Below are 25634 nucleotides of genomic sequence, written 5' to 3'. Positions count from 1 at the left end.
ACATTTTTTCTAAACATACGTCTTCATCTGTAAAATGAGAACTGGACTAAGAACAACTAAGATCCTTCCAGGTATAAAGTTCTACTACACTGTGATCTCTGCACCAACTCAAAGTTATACTTTTATCTCTAAAACACAAGGCCAGGTTATTCTTTGAAGGCCAGGAATCAAAAGATCATTTTATAGGAAAATCAAAGCTTGATTTAAGATTTTGAATACAGACTACAATACTGGTTCTGCACATTTCAGGTTGCTAATGCCCATTCATTTCAGTTATATCACCTTCAAGATAGTCTTACGTATAAAAAAGGTAAGTAAAACTTCTGAGAATAAAGGGAGGTTGACAAGCCTGAAGATATTTACGTGTTTATCAAAGGTGAGTTACTACAGATATTTTTAAAAAGACAAAACTAGCTACTGAATCTTGCCCCACCTCCTCCAGACATAGCCCAGCTTTCTAGTCCACAATTTCTGATTTCTGCTAATAGATGAAAACATTCAAATTATTTTACATTCCAAGAACACAAAAATGGGACTTAGCCATCACGTCAACAGGAAGAACCTATCCGGTGGTTTGTACACCTAACAGATATTAACAACTGAGACAAGATCAGGAGAGGGACATGTGAAATGTCACAGTAACAACTTTTCTTTCCTGTTTTTATATAAGCGAAGCAACATAAGGCAATGGTTAAGAGTCAGACTTTGGTGCCAGACTACTTGGATTTTCATCCCAGTTCAACATGTACTATGCCTTAGTTTCTTCCTTTGAAAAATGAAAGTAACAACAGCAGCTATATTTCACTGGGTTGCTGGGAGAATTAAACAATTCAATGCATGTAAAGCACTAAGAACAGTATCTGGCACTTATTAAGGGCTCAGTAAGTGTTAGCCATTATTACTATACAAAAGTGCCAGACATGACAATGGAAAATTTTTTCATACAAAAAACAAGTGAATCCTACGCTATAGAGAAGACCCTATCCTTTTCTCCCCTCACCTTGCCACAAGTACAACTTACACCGTGTTTTGTTTCTTTAACCTGTTTTTTGGACGTCCTATTGGATTAGCATAGCGCCGTTTTATCTGTGCTGCCTTCTTTTGTAGAAGTTTTCGTCCTTTTTTCCTAGGTCGACATATTTGACATATCCACATGCCTATAAAAAAATAAAATTCCACATACAAGTGTGACAGACATAAATATACTAAAAGGTTTCAGATAGTCTTAAGTCAGAATCTTAACTTTTTCAGGTAAAAGACTGTCATTAGAAAATCTGATGAATACCGCCCCCCCACCCAAAATAAACATTAAAACATATACACACAAAATTCTACGAATAATTGGAAGAGACTCACATACACCTTCAAGTCTGCACTTGAAGTTCACTGACTGCACCTGAAGTCCACTGAGGCCAAGGCGGGCGGGTCACCTGAGGTCAGGAGTTTAAGACCAGCCTGGCCAACATGGTGAAACCCTGTCTCTACCAAAAATACAAAAATTAGCCAGGCATGGTGGTATGTGCCTGTAGTCCCAGCTACTTGAGAGGCTGAGGCAGGAGAATCGCTTGAACCCGGGAGGCAGAGGTCGCAGTGAGCCAAGATCGTACCACTGCGTTCCAGCCTGGGCGACACAGTGAGACCCCATCTCAAAAAAACAACAAAAAAAGTTTCCTGCTTAAAGCTGCTATATAATCTCTTTTGTAGAAGTTAACCACACAGGAATGGAGTCCTAGGGAAATCTTTCTTGGCTGGGCGCAGTGGTTCATGCCTGTAATCCCACCACTTTGAGGGGCTGAGGTGGGCTGATTACCTGAGGTCAGGAGTTTGAGACAAGCCTGGCCAACATGGTGAAAACCCATCTCTACAAAAAAAAATTAGCTGCAGGCCAGATGCAGTGGCTCACGCCTGTAATCCCAACACTTTGGGAGGCCAAGGTGGGCGGATCATGAGGTGAGGAGATCGAGACCATCCTAACATGGTGAAACCCTGTCTCTACTAAAAACACAAAAAAATTAGCCAGGTGTGGTGGCACAGGCCTGTAGTTCCAGCTACTCAGGAGGCTGAGGCAGGAGAATCGCCTGAACCCGTGAGGCAGAGGTGCAGTGAGCCGAGATTGCATCACTGCACTCCAGCCTGGGCGACAAAGCCAGACTCCATCTTAAAAAAAAAAAAAAAAAAAAAAAAAAAAAAAAAAAAAAAAAATTAGCTGGGCATGGTGATGCGCCTCCAGTCCCAGCTACTCAGGAGGCTGAGGCAGGAGAATCACTTGAACCCAGGAGGCAGAGGGTACAGTGAGCTGAGATTGTGCCGCTGCACTCCAGTCTGGGCAACAGAAGGAGACTCCATCTCCAAAAAAACAAAACAAAACAAAACAAAACTTCCTTATCTTGAAGGACTCTTAGAAGGCCCCTTGTTCAGACTTCATGTAAGTGGGAAAAGTGAGTATTTATTTTTTAATACTTATAAATTTAAGATTTTTCAAAAGGTAACAATCAGTAAGTGAATTCAGGCTGGGCGCAGTGGTTCACGCCTGTAATCCCAGCACTTTGGGAGGCCGAGGCGGACGGATCACTTGAGGCCAGGAGTTCAAGAACAGCCTGGCCAACATGGCAAAACCCCGTCTCTACTAAAAATGCAAAAATTAGCCGGGTGTGGTGGCACGCCTGTAATCCCAGCTACATGGGAGGCAGAGGCAGAGAAACGCTTTGAACCTGGTAGGTGGAGGCGGCAGTGAGCCAAGATTCTGGGCGACAGAGTGACACTCCATGGATGAGGGGGTGGAATAAGTGAATTCAAGTAAAAACCTAAAGTGTTAACATGGCTACAAAGTACGGTTAAGTCCTTTTCTATACACAGGGAAACTTTTTCCAAACAAATATTATGAAATATCCTACAGGCATTTTACTTAAGAAGCCTATAAATTATAAAATCGAAGTTAAAATGGAATTTGTGATAGACAAAAAGGGGTGACTGGCTGAAGTTTTTTTTAAAAGAAATTATAAGCATATGAATATGGAAGTCCAACCATGAGGCAGCTGTGCCCAAACTAAATACCTCTTAATGAACAGGAATCAAAAGAGAGTAACATTAAGCTGCGCCCTTACAATTTGGACATTTATTTGTTCAGAATGTATTTCATCCATATATATATATATATAATATATAAACTATTAATATATATATATAAATATATAAACTTATTTAATTATATATATATATAAAATATATATAAACTTATTTAATTTTATATATATATAAAATATATATAAACTTATTTAATTTTATATATATATATAAAATATATATAAACTTATTTAATTTTATATATATATAAACTTTTTATTTCATAAAGTATTTCATAAAAAGGTTTTTAAGTTCTGAATAAACCATATCTCTACAGTTCTAGGGCCCTCAAAAGTGCTAAGCAGTGATATAACCAACACGACCTAATACTACTTTATTTCCTCCTTTCAATAAAGAGATATTTCAAGATATATTTAAGGCAAGTATTTTATCTTCTAGCTAGAGACTAGCAAATATGTATAAATGAACCACTTCACCCTTCATGGATGCCTAGATATTGAAAGTAACAATAAATCCATTATCACATAAGAATGTTAAGATGCCTAATCAGAAAGACTATCCCCACCTTTTAAGGTGACAGTTCTCTTCCTACTTATACAACCTCAAAAAGAAAGATCCAATTATTCTTTCATTTAACAAAGTAGATAAAATGTGCTTTCACTAACATACTCCTTTATATTCCCAGTTTGATTTCAGAAAGTATTTCTCACCTTTTGGCATACGGGTGAGTGGTGGATCACAACACTCCATGTGAAAACCTCGGTCACACGAATCACAAAAGAGCATGTTATCCTATCAGAAAAAAGAAAGGACAGTTTCACTTAACCTTATGAAGCAGAAACATGTTAGGATCATGACTACATAAAACCTAGAAAGCTTCAGGGATCTTAAAAAAAAGAGATGAGCGCACGGTGGCTCATGCCTATAATCCCAGCACTTTGGGAGGTCGAGGCGGGTGGACCACGAGGTCAGGAGTTCAAGACTAGCCTGACCAACATGGTGAAACCCTGTCCCTACAAAAAATACAAAAATTAGCCAGAAGTGGTGGCACGTGCCCGTAATCCCAGCTACTCAGGAGGCTGAGGCAGGAGAACTGCTTGAACCAGAGAGGCAGAGGTTGCAGTGAGCCGAGATCGTGCCACTGCACTCCAGCCTGGGCGGCAAAGTAAGACTCCATCTAAAAAAAGAAAAAAGAAAAAAAAGAAAAAAAAAGAGCAACCATAACATTAAAAGTTTCATTAATTTGCATTAACTATGTAAACAGAGTTAGCAAAAAGTTATGTTCCAGCCAATCTTTGACAAAGAGCTAAAGTTCCACTAATTTCAAATATCCAATAACCAGAAATAAGCTAACCCTTGTCTGCTTTAATAATGAGAAAAAGGGTGATTTGTAATTAATGTATCAACTGACCATCCTAAATGAATGCCTCTGTACTGCTCAAAGAAATTTGGGGAGTATTTCTTTAATGTGGCTTAGTCTCTCTGCAAATATATAATTAAGTGCTTTACAAATTACCTAGACATAATCCAAGTGTAAATTAGCAAGTATTCTAAACTAATGACATGTAGTTTAAAGAGGCTACTGGCTATTCTAAATGCTACTGGACCAAGTGTCTGAAAAATAACCAGTCATACTTAGATGAAAATGCTGGTCGTACATTCTACTACTAAATGAAACACCCATATTAGAAGGTAAAGATACTCACCGCATTTTTGCCTTGATCTCGACAGGAGCTGCACGTTTTACACTCAATGCACTGCCACCGTAAGGCCTTCACTCGAACCGTTAGTTCAGGGGAAAACTTTAAACAGGATGGATGGCCTAATATGAGGGAGAATGTTCATGCATGAAAACAATCAAGAAGCATTTTGCTATTGTACTAAAGAAATGATGTAGAAAATGGCAATCATCTTAAATACAAAATACATATCAAATAAAGCAAGATGTTCCAGGAAGCCTGCCACACATTTCTCATCAGGACTTGGCACCACAATTCAGTTTTATTAATGTTAAAGATGAAGCTAGGACCCTCCACACAATTTGATTATTAAAAAAACTTGACAAACTCCAAACTTTTATTAAGCCTACATCAAAGCATTATGTTTGTACATATCCGGGATATGTGTGTGTATGTATCAACCGACCATCCTAAATGAATGCCTCTGTACTGCTCAAAGAAATTTGGGGAGTATTTCTTTAATGTGGCTTAGTCTCTCTGCAAATATATAATTAAGTGCTTTATAAATTACCTAGACATAATCCAAGTCTAAATTAGCAAGTATTCTAAACTAATGACATGTAGTTTAAAGAGGCTACTGGCTACTGACTATTCTAAATGCTACTGGACCAAGTGTCTGAAAAATGAGATATATATATATATGAGAATGAATACACGTATGTTCAGATGAGAAAAGTTCATATATGATTACTGAAATAACATACAAAAAGCTGTTTACATTGATAACATCCTAGAAAATTGAGCTATATATATATCAAGAAGGATTTTATGTCTCAGTTTATACCCTTTTGTGCTGTCTTTTTTTTTTTTTCTGAGATGGAGTCTCGCTCTGTCACCCAAGCTGGAATGCAGTGGCGCGATCTCAGCTCACTGCAAGCTCTGCCTCCCAGGTTCACGCCATTCTCCTGCCTCAGCCTCCCAAGTAGCTGGGACTACAGGCGCCCGCCACCACACCTGGCTAATTTTTTTGTATTTTTAATAGAGACGGGGTTTCACCGTGTTAGCCAGGATGCTCTTGATCTCCTGACCTCGTGATCCGCCCACCTCAGCCTCCCAAAGTGCTGGGATTACAGGCGTGAGCCACAGCGCCCGGCCTGTGCTGTCATTTTTTAAATGATAACGTGTTACTTTGTAATTTAAAAAACACAGTTAGTCCCCTTATCTGCAGTTTTGCTTTCTGAGGTTTTAGTTACCCACACTCAACTGCAGTATGAAAAATTAAATAAGCAACTCCTAAGTTTTAAGCTGGGCACTATAGCATAATGAGATCTGCTGTCCCAGCTGGGCTGCTATCACCCACACTGCATACACTACCCACTTGTTAGTCACTTAGTGGTCATCTGGGTTATCAGACTGTCGCTGGTGTCACCATGCTGGTGTTATTATCATGCTTGTGTTGGAGTAACCCTTATTTTACTTCATAATGGTCTCAAAGCACAGAACTAGTAATGCTGGCATGTTGTTATAATTGTTCTAGTTTGTTATCTATTATTCTTAACCTCTTACTGTGCCTAATTTATAAATTAAACTTTATCGCATGTATGTATGCACATGCACAGGGAAAAACATTGCACCATATACACAGAGTTCGGTTTTATCCAAGGTTTCAGGCATTCACTGCGGGTCTTGAAACCTCCAAGAATAAGGGGGATTCCTGCATATAATAAAAATCCTATCACTTAAAGTGAGTTATCTGCTCACAATTTAAGGCATGCAAGCTAAAACTAAAACCAAAAGCAGTATTTCTACTGTGCTCAGAATGAATAGCAAGAGAAAAAAAAATGCTTCCTCTTTCAAGAGTTAGTTATCAGTCTGATTCTCAAAAATTAAAGGTAGTCAATTTCCCCTCAACTCTGAAAAGACTGTCCCTCTCCTCTAAAAGTTGGTTGTGCTTATTTTTCTTTGGTGAGAGAAAGGGCTTGTTAAATCATCTTCTCTTCTCTTTTCTATTCCTAAAGGATGTTCTCTTTTATGAGATAGCAAGTTTATTATCAAAATATCACTAACACTGAAGGAAAATCCAAAAAGGTGTGAAAATTTCACCCATAGTCCTATCATCCTAGAATAATGGCCATTTTTATGTTAGGCTTTCCTGTTTAAACTAGCTGAAAGCTCTGCATGACTGTAATTTTAGCATATTTACAGTTTTTGTTTTATTTTGTTTTAAATTTTTATTTAAGTAAACTTTATATTCCTTAAACTGATCATATTCCACTGATTGATACACTATAACCTGCATAACCATTTCCCTATTGTTAAATACTACTGAGACTACAGAACACTAAAATGAATTATTTCATGTTCACAGATCCTTTACTTCTTTTAATCCCTTAGAATGAATTCCTGAAAGTGGAATTGATGAGTCAAATGAATTAAACATTTTTATTGCTTGATATGCACTGCCAAAACATTTTCCAAAATCTATGATATACAGTGCCACCAGCAAAAGAACAAGTGTTTTAGCACAATTACATGAGCTCTAGGTCTGTTATCTTTCAATTGTGATTATTATAAATGCTATACAATGATACTTCACTGCTACTGTGGTATGTGTTCCTACTATTACTTGAGTAAAACACTTTTCATAGGCTCAACTACTAGTTTTCTTTCCTATAAATTGCCAGTTCACAGGCTCTGCTCTTTGGACTTTATGTTTAGAAATGTAAACATGTTCTTTATACTTACATAGCTTTTGGCCCTTTGCCATATTTAAAGCAGTTATTTTCCCCAAATTATTCTTGCTCTTTCTATTTTAGGTATGTTACTTGTTAATTTAGAAAATATCAATGTTCATATATCCAGCTATGCCCATGCTGTTCTTCTTTGGCTATTGTGACAGCCAGTTTTCAAGCTGCTCCCTAGGCATTCTTGCCTCCTGCTAGTCATACTCTCACAGTTCCCTCCCATAATGAACTGGGTTGATCTGCATAACCAAGAAGATATTGCTGAAATGACACAGAGTGACTCTAAGGCCAGGTTATAAAACACACTGCAGATTCCACCTCACTCTCTCTCAGATACCGATCAGGGGAGGCCAGCTGCCACATTGCAGACATGCATGCAGCCCTGTGAAGATGTCCACATGGCATGGAACTGAAGCTTCTTGTTGACAGACCCGCGGCAGCAGCAACTTGCCAGCCACGTAAATGAGCCATCATGGAAGCCTTCAGATGACTGCAGCACCAGTTAAAATCTTGGCAGCAATCTCATGAAAGTTACCAAGTCAAAAACTATCCAGATAAAGCAACTCCCGAATTCCTGACCCACAGAAACAGTATGAAGTAAAAAATGTTTTGTTGCTTTAAGCTGTTAAGATTTAGAGTAATTTATTTCTGCAGCAACAGATAACTAGTAGTTAACTGTTCTACAATTTCTTTAAAAGTTACCGCTACGGGGGCCGGGCGCGGTAGTTCACGCCTGTAATCCTAACACTTTGGGAGGTCAAGGCAGGAAGATTACGAGGTCAGGAGATCGAGACCATCCTGGCTAACACAGTGAAACCCCGTTTCTACTAAAAACACAAAAAATTAGCCGGGCGTGGTGTTGGGCACCTGTAATCCCAGCTACTCCGGAGGGTGAGGCAGGAGAATGGCATGAACCCGGGAGGCAGAACTTGCAGTGAGCCGAGATCGCACCACTGCACTCCAGCCTGGGTGAGACTCTGTTTCAAAAAAAAACACGTTACCGCTACAGTAGTAGTTTTCAAATTACACTCATCCTTAGCTTAGAGAGACAGAGACCACCTCAAATATAATGCTACTTAGAAGGTAGGGCTGCAAACACAACACTCCCTTCTCCTCCATTTCAATCCCACCCCACCTAGAACAACTCATTCTGTTTTATATATTTGGGTTTTAATTGGGGGATTTGAAAATCACTGCATTGTATGGCATGCCATTATATTTTTATCTAATCTTTTATGATTTATGGTTTATATTTAACTATGAAATCCATCCAGGGTTCATTTTGGTTTGTGATAGCATGCTGAATATGATTACCTAGCACTCAAGATCTAGTCTCACCTTCTACTATGCATAAAAACTGAAAAACTAAAACATCGTACTTCTTAGACTCCTTTGAAGCTAGGCTCTAAGTTCTGACAAGTGGATGTATTCTCCAGGGATATTTGAAAGGCAAAAACAAAGCAAAGATCATCCTCCTCCTAGTACTATTTTCTAATGAGAAGCAAAGTCATGGAAACAACTGTATCCACGCTTCTCCCTCGTGGATATCCAGAGCTACTGTAATGATGGCCAAACTTAGCACTTCAGCACCAACTACAGAGTGCAACTGTTGTGCAGTGGACTCCCTCCTGCTTCCACCTCTTCCACATAGAGGCAGACACAGTGACTCCTCAGATGGGTCAGTTCTGCAGTGCACCCAGAGTCAGTCCTTAAAGTCCTACCTCCAGCTTGCCTCTTCAGCCCTGACGATTTCACAAACACCTAATTCCAATATTTACCTTCCTTCCTCTTGAAGTATCTAGTGTGGTTTCTGTTTTCTGAGCTAAATCATGGTTGTTATCACTGTAAAACACTGAAAATTAAGCCAATGGTCAAAGATAATGCTGGTTTGCTAAGGCCTTCCTGTAAGGTCTTGTGAGTTTTTTTTGTTTGTTTTTTTTTGAGACAGAGTCTTGCTCTGTCGCCAGGCTGGAGTACAGTGATGCCATCTCAGTTCACTGCAACCTCTGACTACTGGGTTCAAGCAGTTCTCCTGCCTCAGCCTCCCGAGCAGCTGGGACTACAGGTGCGCACCACCACGCCTGGCTAATTTTTGTACTTTTAGTAGTGATGGTGTTTCACCATGTTGGCCAGGATGGTCTCGATCTCTTGACCTCGTGATCTGCCCACCTCAGCATCCCAAAGTGCTGGGATTACAGGCGTGAGCCACTGTGCCCAGCCAATCTTGTGAGTTCTTGAAATATAAAGCAAGAATATCTCTGGAACTGGCAAATTAGAAGATTCTGCAAAATCTTTCTTAGGGCCTAGAATTTCACATTGCTCGCTAGACTGTAGTATCAACACTATTTCCCAATGTGACATATGTAAGTTTCCATCAAGAAAAACAAATCTGTTATCATCCTGGTTCAATTCATCAAGCCTGAGGCATAAATCAAGAAAGACTAAGTAGCGATTATTAAAGAAACCAGCAATAACTTCAAACTGATTGCTGTGATTTAAGCAGATGTTAAATACTGAAATGTAAAGACCAACAGGAAAAAAATAACCCCACAGAAAGTGTTTTATATTAAAAAAAAAAAAACTAAGACCTGATTTAAACTAACTGAATTACACATTTCAGCTACATATTCAAATCCCTCCCTAGTGCAGAAGCTCATCTCAATTACCTAAAACCATAATCAAATTAAAATACAGTCATGCACCACACAATAACGTTTCAATCAAATACAGCCCACATATGGCCGGGTGTGGTGGCTCACATCTGTAATCCCAGCACTTTGGGAGGCCAAGGCAGGCAGATCACCTGAGGTCAGGAGTTTGAGACCAACCCGGCTAATGTGGTGAAACCTTGTCTCTACTGAAAATATAAAAATTAGCCGGGCGTGGTGGCAGGCGCCTGTAATCCCACCTACTTGGGAGGTTGGGGCAGGAAAATTGCTTGAACTCAGGAGGCAGAGGTTGCAGTGAACAAGATCGCCCCACCGCACTCCAGCCTGGGTGACAGAGGAAGACTCTGTCTCAAAAACAAATAAACAAACAAAACCAGACCACATATGACTGTAGTCCCATAAGGTCATACTACTGTAATTTTACGGTACCTTTTCTATATTTAGATATGTTTAGATACACACATATTCGCCAGTGTTACAACTGCCTACAATAGTCAGTGCTGTAAAGCTTTGAGCCTTTGAGCAACAGACTACACCATATAACCCAGATGTGTAGTAGGCCATCCCTCTCGGTTTGTGTCATAACACTCGATGATGTTCACATGATGATTAAAATACCTAAGGACATGTTTCTCAGAACGTATCCTCCATAATTAAAAGATGTATGACTGTATTAATTTCATAAGGATTAAGGACACAAACTCAAGTCAACATACTTCCTGCTTGCCTTCATAACACATTTTAGAAGAAAAACAGAAGGAAATCACATACCACTGTTGCCACAGTCGGCACAGGAGATGAGTTCCTCTGGCTTCTTTTCTCGGTTTTGTTCTTTTGTACCAAGACAGAAACTACAGATGGGGATTGGTTCAGCAACCGGCTGTGAAGAAAAACACAATTCATTCCAGTACTAATACTTTTATTTAGTATTACTATAAAGACATCAAAATTATAGTTTTAAACTCCTACCAGAGTAAGTTTAGGACAATTGTTATTACTCTCCTAAATTCCAACTAAGTAGGTGAGTTTTTACAAAGCCTGCTCTGGCTGGGCCTTTACAACTGGTCCTTGTGATGACCATTCAGAAACTTTTTACTCCAAAAAATCCTATCCCAGTCAGGTTCATCACTCAGAACCTAAAGGATACAGTGTGGATTTTAAAAAGCAAACCCTTAAGACTGAAAAATTCAACTGGAATAAGTTCAAGACACAGTGTAAGCCTCGAAAAAGCATGTGATCTAGTAGAAGAGCAGTATGATATATACAAGTAAACACAGACACAGTGACTCCTTGGCAGAAGACATTAAGTGCTATAAGAGAGAAACAGTAAGTGTTTTCTAGCAGTATGAAAGAGAAATTCCAACAGTGATGTGGAGGAAGGGAAAGGTTGAAAGGGGGAAACAACATGTATTAAGCACCAGTACTATGTTACGGGATCTTTAGAAACTTGTCCAAGGACAATAGCTAACAAGTGTTAAGAGTGGTTTGTTTAATCTATGTTCCTCCTAAGAGTGATGGAGAGAAGGCAATAGAGGTAGTATAAACAGAACAGACTCAGGTGTGCAGTCTGGTAAGGCCAATGCTTAAAGCATATAGTTTCTGCCATAAGGGAGAGGAAAAAAATAAAAGAAGCTAGATAAGTTCGTGAAGACTGCCACCGAAGGTAAAGAAGTTGGATTCTCAAACTCATTAAAATGTATACATTAAATATTTGCATTTTTTATATATCGATTATACCTAAATACAGCTTTAAAACAAAAAAAAATTTTTTTTAATTGGATTTGATCCTATAGGCAAGTTTACAGAACCAAGAGATAATCACTTGGAGAAAAATAAGTATTGTAGCAATATCAAAGACGAATAGGGAAAACTCCAAAGATAGGTAAAACATTTAAACAGCGGTTACAATGATCTGGTGAAGACAAGATGAGAACTTGAACCAAAGCTAAGGAAATGAAATAGAGAAACAGCAATGGCCTTAAAACAAGTTGTGAGAGTAGCAGAAAAAGAAAGTGAGTTAAATATGACTAAGCGGACTGAAAAGATGGTGACGCTATCAACTGTGGACAGCAAGTTATTTTAAAGCAGAAAGTTTGGAGGAAAGCAATTTGGAGGAAACTGATGAGTTCCATTTTAAATGTGTTTAGTTGGAGGTACCCTCAGTCACCTCTCAACTGTTTATGCTAGGCACTGTGCAGGATGGCAATGGAAAGCCCTCAAGATGCATGCATGCATGCATTCATTCGTTCGTTCATTCATTCATTCATTTGCTTGCTTCCCCAAGGACAAAGTATCGAGATGCTTTTAGTCTACTGGGGAGAACAGAGAAAGTACAATAAAATGTTTGTAGGTACTATGATAGAACTATAGTAATGGAAAACAGAGGAGGAAAGTGGGGAAGGAGGTACTTTCACAGAAGTACCCTTTGACTTCAGTTTTTCCAGAAGTATTTAACAGGCAGCCCCACCAGGTTCAAAAAGGTGTACAAAAAGGTAGAAAATACAGAATCAAGTTTGGGAGTGGAATGTGAGCTTAGTTTGGGGCTTACTGAGCTTAAAAATGCTTATGTAGCCGGGCACAGTGGCTCACACCTGTAATCCCAGCACTTTGGGAGGCCAAGGCGAGCAGACCACCTGAAGTCAGGAGTTCAAGACCAGTTGGCCAACATGGTGAAACTATCTCTACTAAAAATACAAAAATTAGTCGGGTATGGTGATGTGCGCCTGTAATCCCAGCTACTTGGGAGGCTGAGGCAGAAGAATTGCTTAAACCTGGGAGGTGGAGGTTGTAGTGAGCTGAGATCGCACCACTGCACTCCAGTCTGGGTGACAAGAGCAAAACTCCATTTTGGAAAAATATAAACTAAACTAAACTAAACTAGAAAATAAAATAAAATAAAATAAAACAAAACAAAATAAAATATGTTAACATTCATGTAGCAATACTCACTGACAATATAATACAGGGAGATCTGAACTTTAAGACAGAGACTGGTCTGGATTTAAAAATCTAGAAGTCATATACATACAAAATGGCATTAGAGTCATCAGAATTGATGAGTTTTCTCATGGAGAAAGGTATGAAGAAGAGAGCTAAGGTGAGAACACCAATAATTAAGTGGCTGGCAGAGAATAAGCCAGAAAAGCAAACAGATTAATGAGAGAGTTGGGTGGAACACCAATATCAAAACATCCAACACAAGCTAACAGTAGTGCTCAGCCAAGAGACTGAGAGATGAGCGGCTAATTGTCTTAGTAACTATGGCTTAATCATAATTAAGACTACCACATCCTTTCCTCAAAAAGGAATATGAAAAAAGAACTGGGGAAGTAGGTCAGGAAAGACTTTATTCAGCAGTAAAAATTTGGGGGGGCGGGGACTCTAAAGAAGGCCTAAGAAGTCATGAGATTTAAGCTTTATTCTGTATCTCTAAGGTACAACTGGGAGATTTTAGGCAGAGGAACAGTACAGCCAAGATTTAAATTTTAGAAAAGTCATTCTATAAGCAGTTAAAAATTGATTGCAAGGGATGTGATCTATAATCCAGGCCATGAGCAAAGAAGGACTGTATTAAGGTGCTGAGCAAAGAAATGCAGAAAAGAAGATAAAAGACATTAAAAGATAAAATTGTCAGGACTTGATGGCTAATTGCTTTGGGGAGGGAAGCATAGTAAGGAAGACAAGAGACTGGGAAGACAGCACTAAGAAAATGAAAAGGCAAGCCACAGAATGTAAGACATGAAAAACAAATTTAACCAACAAATGGCCCATATCCAGTCTAGATAAAGAACTTTTACACTGCAGTAAGGAAGAGGTGGACAGTTCAACACAGATGGCAAAAACTTCCACAGGTACTTTCCCACAGAAAATACATGAATAACACATGAAAGGCCAACAAACATAAGGAAAGATGTTCAACCTCATTAGTCATCAAGAAAACAGACTTTCGAGAATGGCTAATATTATGAAGACTGGTAATACTGAGGGTTGATTAAAAAGTGGAACTACAGCCAGGTGCGGTGGCTCACATCAGTAATCCCAGTGCTTTGGCAGGCCAAGGCGGGCAGATAACAAGGTCAAGAGTTCAAGACCAGCCTGGCCAACGTGGCGAAACCCCGTCTCTACTGAAAACACACAAAAAATTAGCTGGGCGTGGTGGTAGGCATCTGTAATCCCAGCTAGTTGGGACGCTGAGGCAGAAGAATCATTTGAACCCGGGAGGCAGAGGTTGCAGTGAGTCAAAATTGTGCCACTGCACTCCAGACTGGGCGCCAGGACGAGATTCTGTCTCAAAAAAAAAAAAAAAAAAAGTGGAACAGCAACATACACTGCTGACAGGAATATAAATATAAATTAACAAGACTAATTTGAAAATGTTGACATTATCTACTAAAATTGAACATGTGCATACTACATGATCCAGCACTTCCACTCCTAGCTGTACACACAACTGAAGTACATATTCATAAAACATACACCAAAATGTTCAGAGTAGCATTATTCATAATATTTTATTCAAACAAAAATTACCCAAATAATTAAGTGGCTAACCAGATAAACTGTGCTGTGTTCATACAGTAGAATGTTAAACAGTAATAAAAATAAACAAATGCTGCCAACAACATGAATATCATAAACCACACTGAAAGAACAGATAAAAGAATACATCTTGTACAATTTTTTAATGTAATGTTCAAATATAGTTCTACATTGTTATGTCAGGAAAGTGGTTACCTTTGAAAAGGAAGGAAGCAGTAGTGAATTGTAAACAGATTTCTGAGGTGCTGGTAATGTTCTCTTTCAAGACCTGGATGGTGGTTTCATAGATGCTAATTATGTGTAATTAAGGTGTACACTTAAAATCTGTGCATTTTCTGTATATATATTTTAATTAGAGAGTTAAATTTAAATTAATAAAAAAATATTGTCTAGGACCATGGTACCTTGGAATATTCTTCAAGAAATATCAATAGTGATTTGGATATTAAAGTTTGGAACTTAGAAAACAGGCTAAAGATAGACTGAAAAGATATCAACATGCAGGTGATAACTGACAGTACTCAGTAAGAACGTGGAGTGGGTAGAAAAGGGTAGAAAGTAAGGAGAGGGGAGTATAGAAATGGGATAAAGTCTGAGAGAAGCATACCAACATTCACGAACACCTGAGAAAAAAAAGGAGACCACAAAGGACCAATCTAAGAGAAAACAGAAGCAAAAGAAGCAATGACACAAGAATTTCAACAAGTAGAGAGTAATCAATAATCAATTTTGGAAAGATAAAGTATCTACTGGAACCTGGGCAACAAGCAAAACCCCATCTCTTCAAAAAATATAATTAGCCAGGTACGGTGGCAAGCACCTGTAGTCCTAGCTACTTGAGAGGGTGAGGTAGGAGGATCGCTTGAGCCCAGAAAGTCAAGGCTGCAGTGAGCCATGATCATGCCACTGCACTCCAGCCCGGCAACACAGCGAGACTCTTGTCAAAAAAAAAAAAAGATATCTACTAGATTCTGCAACCGAGAAATAGTTGAAGGCATCATTGTGAGAGAGCCCTTTTCAGTGACAGAATAAGAATTAAGTCACAGGACAAAAAAACTGCCATGAAGGGACAGATAAAAGGTAGCTAAAAAGAAACTGCAATAGGTTTTAGTGTATTCCAGGTGTTCAAGATGGGAAAGCCTAAACCTATTTAAATGTAGAACAGAAGACAAATGTAGTAAGAGATTGGACCTATTAGATTACTGTTCTGATTTTAAAAAGAAGATGAATTGTAAAGCATAGGTAAAGATACTGGCTTTAATAGAGATACATTGTTTGTAGGAGGGATGGGGGATGCCCATTTCTGACAGCCTCCATTATTTCTGGAAAATGGGAAATAAAATCACCTGGTAAATGTGGGGCAGAGACTGGCTAGAAAGAACATGAAAAAGTAGTAATTGACCAAGAAAACTGAGAGGAAAGATTGAGTGGGTTCAAAAACACAGATAACAAAAACGCCCCCTATCAAAACAGAAAGCAGACACACATCCTTCAGTCAAGATAGAATCAGAGAAGTATGCATTAAGAAAGAGAATAAACTGAAAATACATGAGAAAAAAGTTGAGGAAGCCCCTGCAAAATGGCCTCCATATTTCCACTAAAACAAAAGGCAACATTACTTGCTATAAGAAAAGTTGATGGTTTGGGCACTTACAGGGAGCTGAAAAGGTCTCAAAGTCTCTGTGTGGAAGGGGGAAGCAACTGGTGACAGAAAATAAAACTGTCCATCAGCTCTAAACATGAAGCTACGATTTGAAAGAATTCATTTATACTGGATCCCATCAAAATGGTTATACAACTTTTTAAACACTTCTGAAGCCTGGGACTGACAAAAACAGAGAGCTAGAGAGGGATAAGCCACAGGGTAAGCGGCCCTCGAGTGCAAATGCAGACGTTTCTCAAATGGCAGATCACAAAGTAGACGCTGACTATCATAAGAAGAAGGGAGCTGACAAGCTGGAAGTGTAATGAGTTAAAGTACTGTAAGAATCAGGATAAAACTACAAAGGTTCAATAGGAGGTGAAAGAATTGGAAAAGGAGGATTGAAGATTATATCAGCAGAGAAGCTTTCACGTTTGTGATTTCTTTTATTCATTTTTTGTTTCATTTGTTTGTCTGTTTGTTTTGTGGACAGGGTCTGTTTTGTGGAACACAGGCCCATGCTGGAGTGCAGTGGCTATTCAGAGGCACGATCATGACTCAATGCAGACGTGAACTCCTGGACTCAAGCAATCCTCCTGCCTCCAGCTGCCTGAGTAGCTGGGACGTAGGCAAGCTAGAGTTTGCAGCTTCAATCTTAAGTATAAGGTTCTGGCTAATGAAGGAAACCCCAAATGGCAAACGTGCATGAAATCTTTTTTTTTTTTTTTTTTTTTTGAGACGGAGTCTTGCTCTGTCGCCCAGGCTGGAGTGCAGTGGCGCGGTCTCAGCTCACTGTAAGCTCCGCCTCCCGGGTTCACGCCATTCTCCTGCCTCAGCCTCCTGAGTAGCTGGGACTACAGGCGCCCGCCACCACGCCCAGCTAATTTTTTGTATTTTTAGTAGAGACGGGGTTTCACTGTGTTAGCCAGGATGGTCTCGACCTCCTGATCTCGTGATCCACCCGTCTCGGCCTCCCAAAGTGCGGGGATTACAGGCTTGAGCCACCACGCCTGGCCGCATGAATTCTTTAATAATAAGCACTCCTAGACACTGAGGGCACAGTGGTAATGAGGCAGACACAGCCCATGTCTCATGGAGCTTGCATTCTGGGTCAGTACTGAAGAAAGCAAGAATGAACATAATGGAATCTGGAAGTCAAGAAGCTGGGAAGGCATGATTTTAGAAGAATCACATACATGTCTTTATCAGTGAAAACGATGACAGTTCCCAAGATAAGAAAGTTTTGCAAAGACAGTTAAAGAAAAGAATATTGGTAAATAACAGTCTCTGCCTCTAAAGCCAAGATAATGGTATTAACAGACGGAAAGAACTTCATATCAGAAAAATTTGTCCATAGGGAGCAACGATCATCCTTAGAGGCAGTGAAGATCAAAGAATGTGTCAACTCTTCTTACTGGGCCTCTCTCCACTACACCATCCTTTATAAAACAGGGGTGAGAGTATGGAAAAGTCGTTCTGCTTGAGGGATATGTACACAATTCAATGTAGCGACCTATGAACGGTGGGTCACAGTACCACGTTCACATATATAAAGCACATTATATCATTTCAGTAGTCTGGATTTAAAAAGGAACAAAGTTGGGTTTAGAGCAATCACTGAAGAAAAGCCTACTTTAGGACAGGGACTAGAGGGAAGACTGAGAACAGTATCACAACTCAAACTAAATTACCAAAATTAACATATTTAAGTATAGCAAAGTACCTGGCCAATCTGCTATACTTCTCAGGGACAGATTAGATCATTTTATTACTACTTAACAGAGCAAACATAAAAGGGGGAAAAAAGGAGAAAGTCTGGAGGACAATAATTTGTTTTCTTGAAACAGTCTTAGAAAGTTAAGACTATGGAGTAATCTGTGTCTTCAAACATGTGTCTTTATCATCCAGAACAAGACAGTAAAGTTTCTAACTGCACAAAAAAAAAAAAAAAAAAAAAAAGGTATTCAAAATCATAACTAAGAAACCCCTAGCAAAATTGTACCCCTATGTTCCTGTATGTTCCCTGTAATATCACTACTGTTAATACTTCTTTTACATATGACCAGTTTCACATTACTAGACGTTGTCTACCCCAAACCAAATTAGCTTCAGCCATTCAAACCTACTCATGAAAATGAAGGGTGGAGGTGCAGTGATTCAGACAAACTGGCTGTGTTGTTACTTAAAGCTGGGTAGACAGTTTAACCAAATTATTCTAGCACTTATCAAATAATCCCAGTCTTAGACCTTGCTTACTCATGACACAAAACAATTTGCTGATTAGTCCCAATAATGACAACTTAAGTTTACACAATATTGATATTTACAGTGTGAAAATAAAGCTGAAAAGCAATTTGTTAAGCCAAATAAAGGCGTTATTCCAAACAGAGCCAAGCTGTATAAAAACAGCTTTCAGTCACACATGGCATGCTCCCCATTGAAGATGCATATTCTTTGGCCAAGCATAAAAATAATGAACTTTCCAGCTGCCAAACCAAAGTGAATCCACAGAGAAATACTATTACTGACAACGATCATGACATTTTTAACTAAGTGATAATTTCAGTTTGTTTTTTAAATGCAATTTGGGAAAGAGTAACAGTACCGTGGGGGTTTAATCATTTCAGCTGATGAGCTACAGCAACAAATGGTTTAAATGAATCATCTAGGTTAAGACACAGTCTATCAGTTTTCTTTAATTTGTTGGTCAAATAGTACTGCTAATCAGTACACCATGATTCGTTTTACAGTATGCCAAACTATACTATTAAAAGCATTTAAAACTTGTAACTCCAGATCACTCTCATTCCCAAACTATTAATGAGCATGAAACCCAGTAAGGTAGGGCTAAAACTATATTGGGTTCACCATAAGATTTGAATCTGAAATGCACTAAGGTGGTTATAGGAAAAAGAGAAGAGATAGTCATAGTATTTTCCAAGTAAAAGTCTACAAGCTGATTTCAATTGCTCTGTATCACAAAGACAAAAACTACTGATAATCAGTGAATACAATTTTTAAAAATCTGTGCAGAGACAGAAAATATGCCATATGTTTCTCTCAGACCTATCCAAGCTTCTTGTACTTTATTGTTCCCATGATCTATATAAAGTAAACCTGTTCCTACAACTAATAAAAGAAAAAAGGTTGTAGCAAATGACTTTACACACCATTAACCACAGCAGCCACAGTGAATCTGTTAAAAGGTAAATCAAAGCATGTCATTCAGCTGCCCCAAACTCTCCAGTCCAATTGCTTCCATCTCAGATTAAATGCCGCATGAACTACAAGGTCCCGTGTGATCTGTACTCCCGTTTTCTCCCTCAGTTGCCTCCCTGACCTCATCTTCTATTGCTCTCTCCCTCTACACTCCACTCCAGCTTCCTTGCTTAGGTTTTCAAGGCAGCAGTTACAGGCACAGGGCCTTTGCATCTGCTTTCCTTCTATATCTAGAATGTTCGTCCCTAGATCTTTCAGATCTCTACTCAGGAAGTCACCTTCTCAGTAAGGCTTTTTTTGAACACCCCATATAGCATTTAAAAGCAACCCATTGCCGGGCGCGGTGGCTCAAGCCTGTAATCCCAGCACTTTGGGAGGCCGAGGCGGGCGGATCACAAGGTCAGGAGATCGAGATCATCCTGGCTAACACGGTGAAACCCCGTCTCTACTAAAAAATACATAAAACTAGCCGGGCGAGGTGGCGGGCGCCTGTAGTCCCAGCTACTCGGGAGGCTGAGGCAGGAGAATGGCGTGAACCCGGGAGGCGGAGCTTGCAGTGAGCTGAGATCTGGCCAGTGCACTCCAGCTTGGGTGACAGAGCAAGACTCCGTCTCAAAAAAAAAAAATAAATAAAAAATAAAAAAATAAAAAAAATAAAAGCAACCCACCAACCCCAATAATTTACAAGTTCCTTCCCTGCTTTGTCTTTTTCCCCTTAACCCTTTTCACTAATTAACATGTGTGTATGTATATCTTATTCTTAACTAAATGAAACTTCTATGAAGGCTCTGAATTTCATCTGTTTTTTAGGACCGTATTCCTACTAATAAATACAATGCCTAAGCTGGGCGCGGTGGCTCGTGCCTGTAATCTCAGCACTTTGGGAGGCTGAGGCAGGTGGATCCCGAGGTCAGGAGTTCGAGAGCAGCCTGGCCAACATGCTGAAATCCCGTCTCTACTAAAAATACAAAAATTAGCCGGGCATGGTGGCGGGCGCCTGTAATCCCAGCTATTCAGGAGGCTGAGGCAGGAGAATCACTTGGACCCAGGAAGAGGAGGTTGCAGTGAGCCAAGATCGTGCCACTGCACTCTAGCCTGGGCAACAAGAGCGAGACTCCATCTCAAAAAATAAAAATAAAAATGAAAACAAAAACAATGCCCAGTATATAGCAGTCACTCAAAAAGTATTGCTGAATAATTAATTGAATTACCTTGTAGAACTAGATAAAATAAGAGTACCTTACATAGAAAGAACAATGAGTTGGTATGAACCTGATAAAAAGCCATGTGCACTGCAGTAATAATCACAGCAGTACAGAAAAGGTCTACTGGTTACAAAGCAATCTCACAAAGTGATTTCATGGCCATAACTAAGTAAGATTTCTGCCACAGCAACTCAAAAGCAGAGGGAGACTTGTGGCAGAGGGTACCAAGATTGTGTACCTTGTGTCATCGGTTGCCCTACATCTTCTTAAGCACCATGTTGAGATAGCTATAATAATCACCAGATGGCAGTATTGAGGCAAATACAGGGTGGATGATTCTGTAACAAGCAGGCATTCTGACTTCAACTTTTGGAAATAACTTTTAAAAACAGGAATAGTAAAAATTTTGCCCAATGTTCTCTGTTAAAGTTTATACCATGAAAGAATTTTTAATCATAACCATTTAGAGTATCTTAAATAATGACATTTTCTAGATATACAGATATATCTGAGATATTCGCAACTTAAAGTCCAATTTTCATTTCTTTTCTTTTTTTTTGAGACAGAGTTTTGCTATTCTTGCCCAGGTTGGAGTGCAGTGAGGCGATCTCGGCTCACTGCAACCTCTGCCTCCTGGGTTCAAGCGATTCTCCTGCCTCAGCCTCTCAAGTAGCTGGGATTACAAGCATGCGCCACCACACCCACCTAATTTTGTATCTTTAGTTGAGATGGGGTTTCACTATGTTGGTCAGGTTGGTCTCGAACTCTTAACCACAGGTGATCCACCCACCTTGGCTTCGCAGAGTGCTGGGATTACAGGGGCGAGCCACCACGCCCGGTTCCAATTTTCATTTCTTTCCCCCAATACCGTCTTTAATTTTTTTAAAGGCCGTAAACCTGTAATTATCTATATTTTCTAGTATCTTCTGAGCAACTCAAATCTAACTTTGTCTCTGTTCTTAAACACTGACAAAAAGAACAGTCAAGAACCTGTTTTATTATATGTAATTAGTTCTAGTTCTTTTAAGACTGAACTGAATGATAAATTCTGTAATTTGTCACCGCTGAAATTTTCTTTTTTCTTTCTTTCTTTCTTTCTTTTTTTTTTTTTTTTTTTTTTTTTTGAGACGGAGTCTCGCTCTGTCGCCCAGGCTGGAGTGCAGTGGCCAGATTGACAGCTCACTGCAAGCTCCGCCTCCCGGGTTTACGCCATTCTCCTGCCTCAGCCTCCCGAGTAGCTGGGACTACAGGCGCCCGCCACCTCGCCCGGCTAGTTTTTTGTATTTTTTTAGTGGAGACGGGGTTTCACCATGTTAGCCAGGATGGTCTCGATCTCCTGACCTCGTGATCCGCCCGCCTCGGCCTCCCAAAATGCTGGGATTACAGGCTTGAGCCACCGCACCCGGCCACCACCGAAATTTTCATGGGAAAAAACTGCACTTGTAAACTCAAACTCCTGACTTTGGAAACCTCTAAGAGATCACTTCATAAGCAATCAGGCAATACAGGTATGCGGTTTCTAAAAGCTACAAAATTTCTCAAGTTTTACAGCCACTGGAAATTATTGAGACACACTGGCACAGCCAATTAAAAGAGTATGGCAGAAGTACATATATAATTCATGTAATACTCGTAACACTCAAACATTCACTAAGCAACAAAAAAGAATAATGAGCACATCCTTCCACAGACTTAAACACAAAACATCTATAAAATATCTATGGTTTCAATGTCCCCTCCAAGTCCGGTGTTAAGAGGTGGGTGGGGGCTTTCGGAAGATAACTGGGCCATGAGGGCTCCGCCCTCATCACCAGATTAATGCTGTTATCAGGGGAGTGGGCTAGTTATCGTTGGAATTTGGCCCCCTTTTCCTGCCTCATATGCTCGCTTCTATCTTCTGCCCTTATGCCATGTTATGGCACTGCAAGAAGGCCCTCACAGAGAGATGTGGCCCCTTGATTTTGGACTTCTCAGTCTCCAAAACTATGAACCAAATAAACATCTTTACTTTATAAATTACCCAGTATGTGGCGTTCTGTTACAGTAGCAGAAAACAGACTAAAACATACACAAAACTTATGTTCAACTATAATTATTGCAACTCATTTCTTTAAAATCTAGTAGTGTACCACAAAAGGACACATATTATATGATTCCATTTATATGAGGTACCTAGAATAGGCAAATTCATAGAGACAGAAAATAAAACAGGTTATCAAAGGCCACAAGTGGAGAATGGGAAGTTATTGTTTAATGGATATAGAGTCTATTTGAGATGATAGAAAAGTTCTGAATGAATGGAAAAGAAATGGATGGTGGTAACGGTATCACGACAGTGTGAACGTACTTAATGCCACTGAATCATACACTTAAAAAATAGTTAAAATGGTAAATTTTTATATAAATTTTACCATAATAAAACATGAACAAAACCAATTAGTATAAATGTTTCATATTTTCACAAATCAGATGATTTAAGTAATAGGTCAAAACTCATGCAATGAAAAGCAACTACTATAATTTGTTCTCATCTTGAAACCTGTATTTTTAACCATTCCTGTAGAATCCTAGGAATATGTTAAATCTTGTATGCAGTAAACAGAATTAGAAATATAATTGTATATAATTGTGGCCCATCAAAAATGAAAAAAAAAGTTACTAATAACAATTATATTTGGCTACTGAATTTAAATGTTAGCCATTTTATTTTCACTGTACCTACATGCAAGTTAGTTATCTTTTAATCCAATTGCATAAAAACAACTCACCTTTATGTCTTTTTTTTTTTTTTTTTTTTTTTTTTGAGACGGAGTCTCGCTCTGTCGCCCAGGCTGGAGTGCAGTGGCGCGATCTCGGCTCACTGCAAGCTCCGCCTCCCGGGCTCACGCCATTCTCCTGCCTCAGCCTCCCGAGTAGCTGGGACTACAGGCGCCCGCCTCCTCACCCGGCTAGTTTTTTGTAGTTTTTAGTAGAGACAGGGTTTCACCGTCTTAGCCAGGATGGTCTCGATCTGCTGACCTCGTGATCCACCCGTCTCAGCCTCCCAAAGTGCTGGGATTACAGGCTTGAGCCACCGCGCCCGGCTCTCACCTTTATGTCTTAACAATTTTCTTGTGAAGTCAGTCTAAGAATTAAACCTAACAATCAAACACTTTTCAGTCTCAAACAAAAAGTTCTTTCACCATATATCTTATCCATCCAGGTTACTCTGAGCATAAACCACCATAAACTTCTCTCAAATCTATCCCTCTACAACTACAACCTACACTGCCGCTCCAGTCTTCTAGGGGCTCCCTGGCACTTTATCCCACCCCTTTCTTCTCCCACAGTTATAATCAAGTAAAGTAAATTTAACCTGAAATTAACTTTCTTCGGTGGGTATTTGTTTCACAGAACTTGAGACAAATAATTTTCAGCAGAGACATTATCTATAAGTTGATAAACATCTACTGACAAGCACTCTACTATATAAATACCTGAAGGATAAAGAGCAGTAAGTCTTAAGCTTAGAAGAGTGGAAAATTGGAGTATTCTCAGGCATGGTACAGTGAAGGAAACCAAAATGATGCTCAATGGCTGGGCATGAGGAAAACGAGTATTGCAAGGTTGTGAAAATATAACCCAATATACAATAAGAAGTCTAGTAAATGTTACTCCTTGGTGGACATTTTAACATAACATAAAAATTTGAGTCAATCAAAGAAAAGGTTGTATTCACATTTTCAAAGCACTTATCAATTCAAAAGACAAAATCCACACAAAACAATTAGAAACCAATTAAGTACCATTCATATTTTCCACTCACACACCAAAAAAGTAAGCCTTTTAAGAGAATCTTTGCAAAATTAGTTATTTCCAATATCGTAAGAGTAACAAACTAGCACACATATTCCCTTTAGAAAACTCATCCTTTGTTGGAAAGTGCTGACCCTTTGAGCAAGGAGCAAGCTGAACATTCTAAAACATGTGGCTCTCTTTCACTCAGGCAAGCCCTCCATGTTAATTTTACCAAGTTTTTCATTCTTTCACTAATAATAGCCTACCAAATCCTTTCTGACAGTTTTGAATTCCATTTTTAGCCACCTTTTCCAAACTGATATCCTAGGTGAGCAGATATCACCACTTAATTCACTTCAAGTGAATCTGTATATACTAAGTAAGCGTTTGCTGAAATTTAAATGCAACAAAACCATGCTTAGCTCCATTTATCAATACTTACTCAGAGCCTTTCCTCCTAGATTCTATATCTTCAAGGAAACTATATTTGGGTGGACTTTAATCCAAGTTCTTCAGCATCCCACATACTATCAAGTACTCTATGATTGCTTATTAAACATTTTTAAGGATAATCTGTTCTCAAAAGTACACACTTGCAAAAGATTTATAATAAAAAAAAAACATGAATGGCCTGGGAAAAGACCTATAATTTGCATTATTCATATAGTCTATAACTTTCTATAATTTTAATTAACTCCAACATAACCCATTAGCCATTACAAAACTTTAATAGGGATGCTAAATTGAATTCATTTTTATTATGAAGAGTTCATTCAATGACTTCTACAATTAGACATCAATAGGATTATTGGTCAAAGTTAAGAATATAATTAGATCAGTAATGATCAACTTCAATTTCCACTTGTACTATATATGTAGATTATTGGAAATTTAGATGAGAAACCAATCATCTATTAAGATACTATGACAATCTTCTATTTCTTAATCAGAAGTGACATAAAAAATGACAATATCTGTATTTGCTGAATTTGAATTCGAAGCTAAGAAACTGTAAAGTGTTATCTTCCTTTCACAGGTTTAGTGGTTATTTGAAAGCTCCACTTTCTATTTGTCAG

General features: G+C 39.0%; 1 protein-coding gene across 2 annotated transcripts in view; it reads right to left on the bottom strand.

Moving 5' to 3' along the window:
• Positions 1 to 25634, bottom strand: part of KAT6A (lysine acetyltransferase 6A) — a 124702-nt gene that overhangs the window by 46259 nt on the left and 52809 nt on the right. Inside the window, exons 3-6 of one of the 2 annotated variants that reach the window (XM_030937396.1) lie at positions 10948 to 11056; positions 4791 to 4906; positions 3795 to 3876; positions 1022 to 1157 (exon numbers count right to left, since the gene is read on the bottom strand). In XM_030937396.1, coding sequence (XP_030793256.1) covers positions 1022 to 1157; positions 3795 to 3876; positions 4791 to 4906; positions 10948 to 11056 — 443 coding nt within the window. The remainder of the gene's footprint in view (positions 1 to 1021; positions 1158 to 3794; positions 3877 to 4790; positions 4907 to 10947; positions 11057 to 25634) is intronic. The other variant, XM_030937397.1, reaches the window with a different exon arrangement.

This window comes from Rhinopithecus roxellana, chromosome 9, assembly GCF_007565055.1.
Source record: "Rhinopithecus roxellana isolate Shanxi Qingling chromosome 9, ASM756505v1, whole genome shotgun sequence".
In the NCBI taxonomy this organism is placed as follows: Eukaryota; Metazoa; Chordata; class Mammalia; order Primates; family Cercopithecidae; genus Rhinopithecus; species Rhinopithecus roxellana.
Note: the sequence above shows the minus strand (reverse complement) of the source record. Positions and strands in the feature narration are given on the sequence as shown.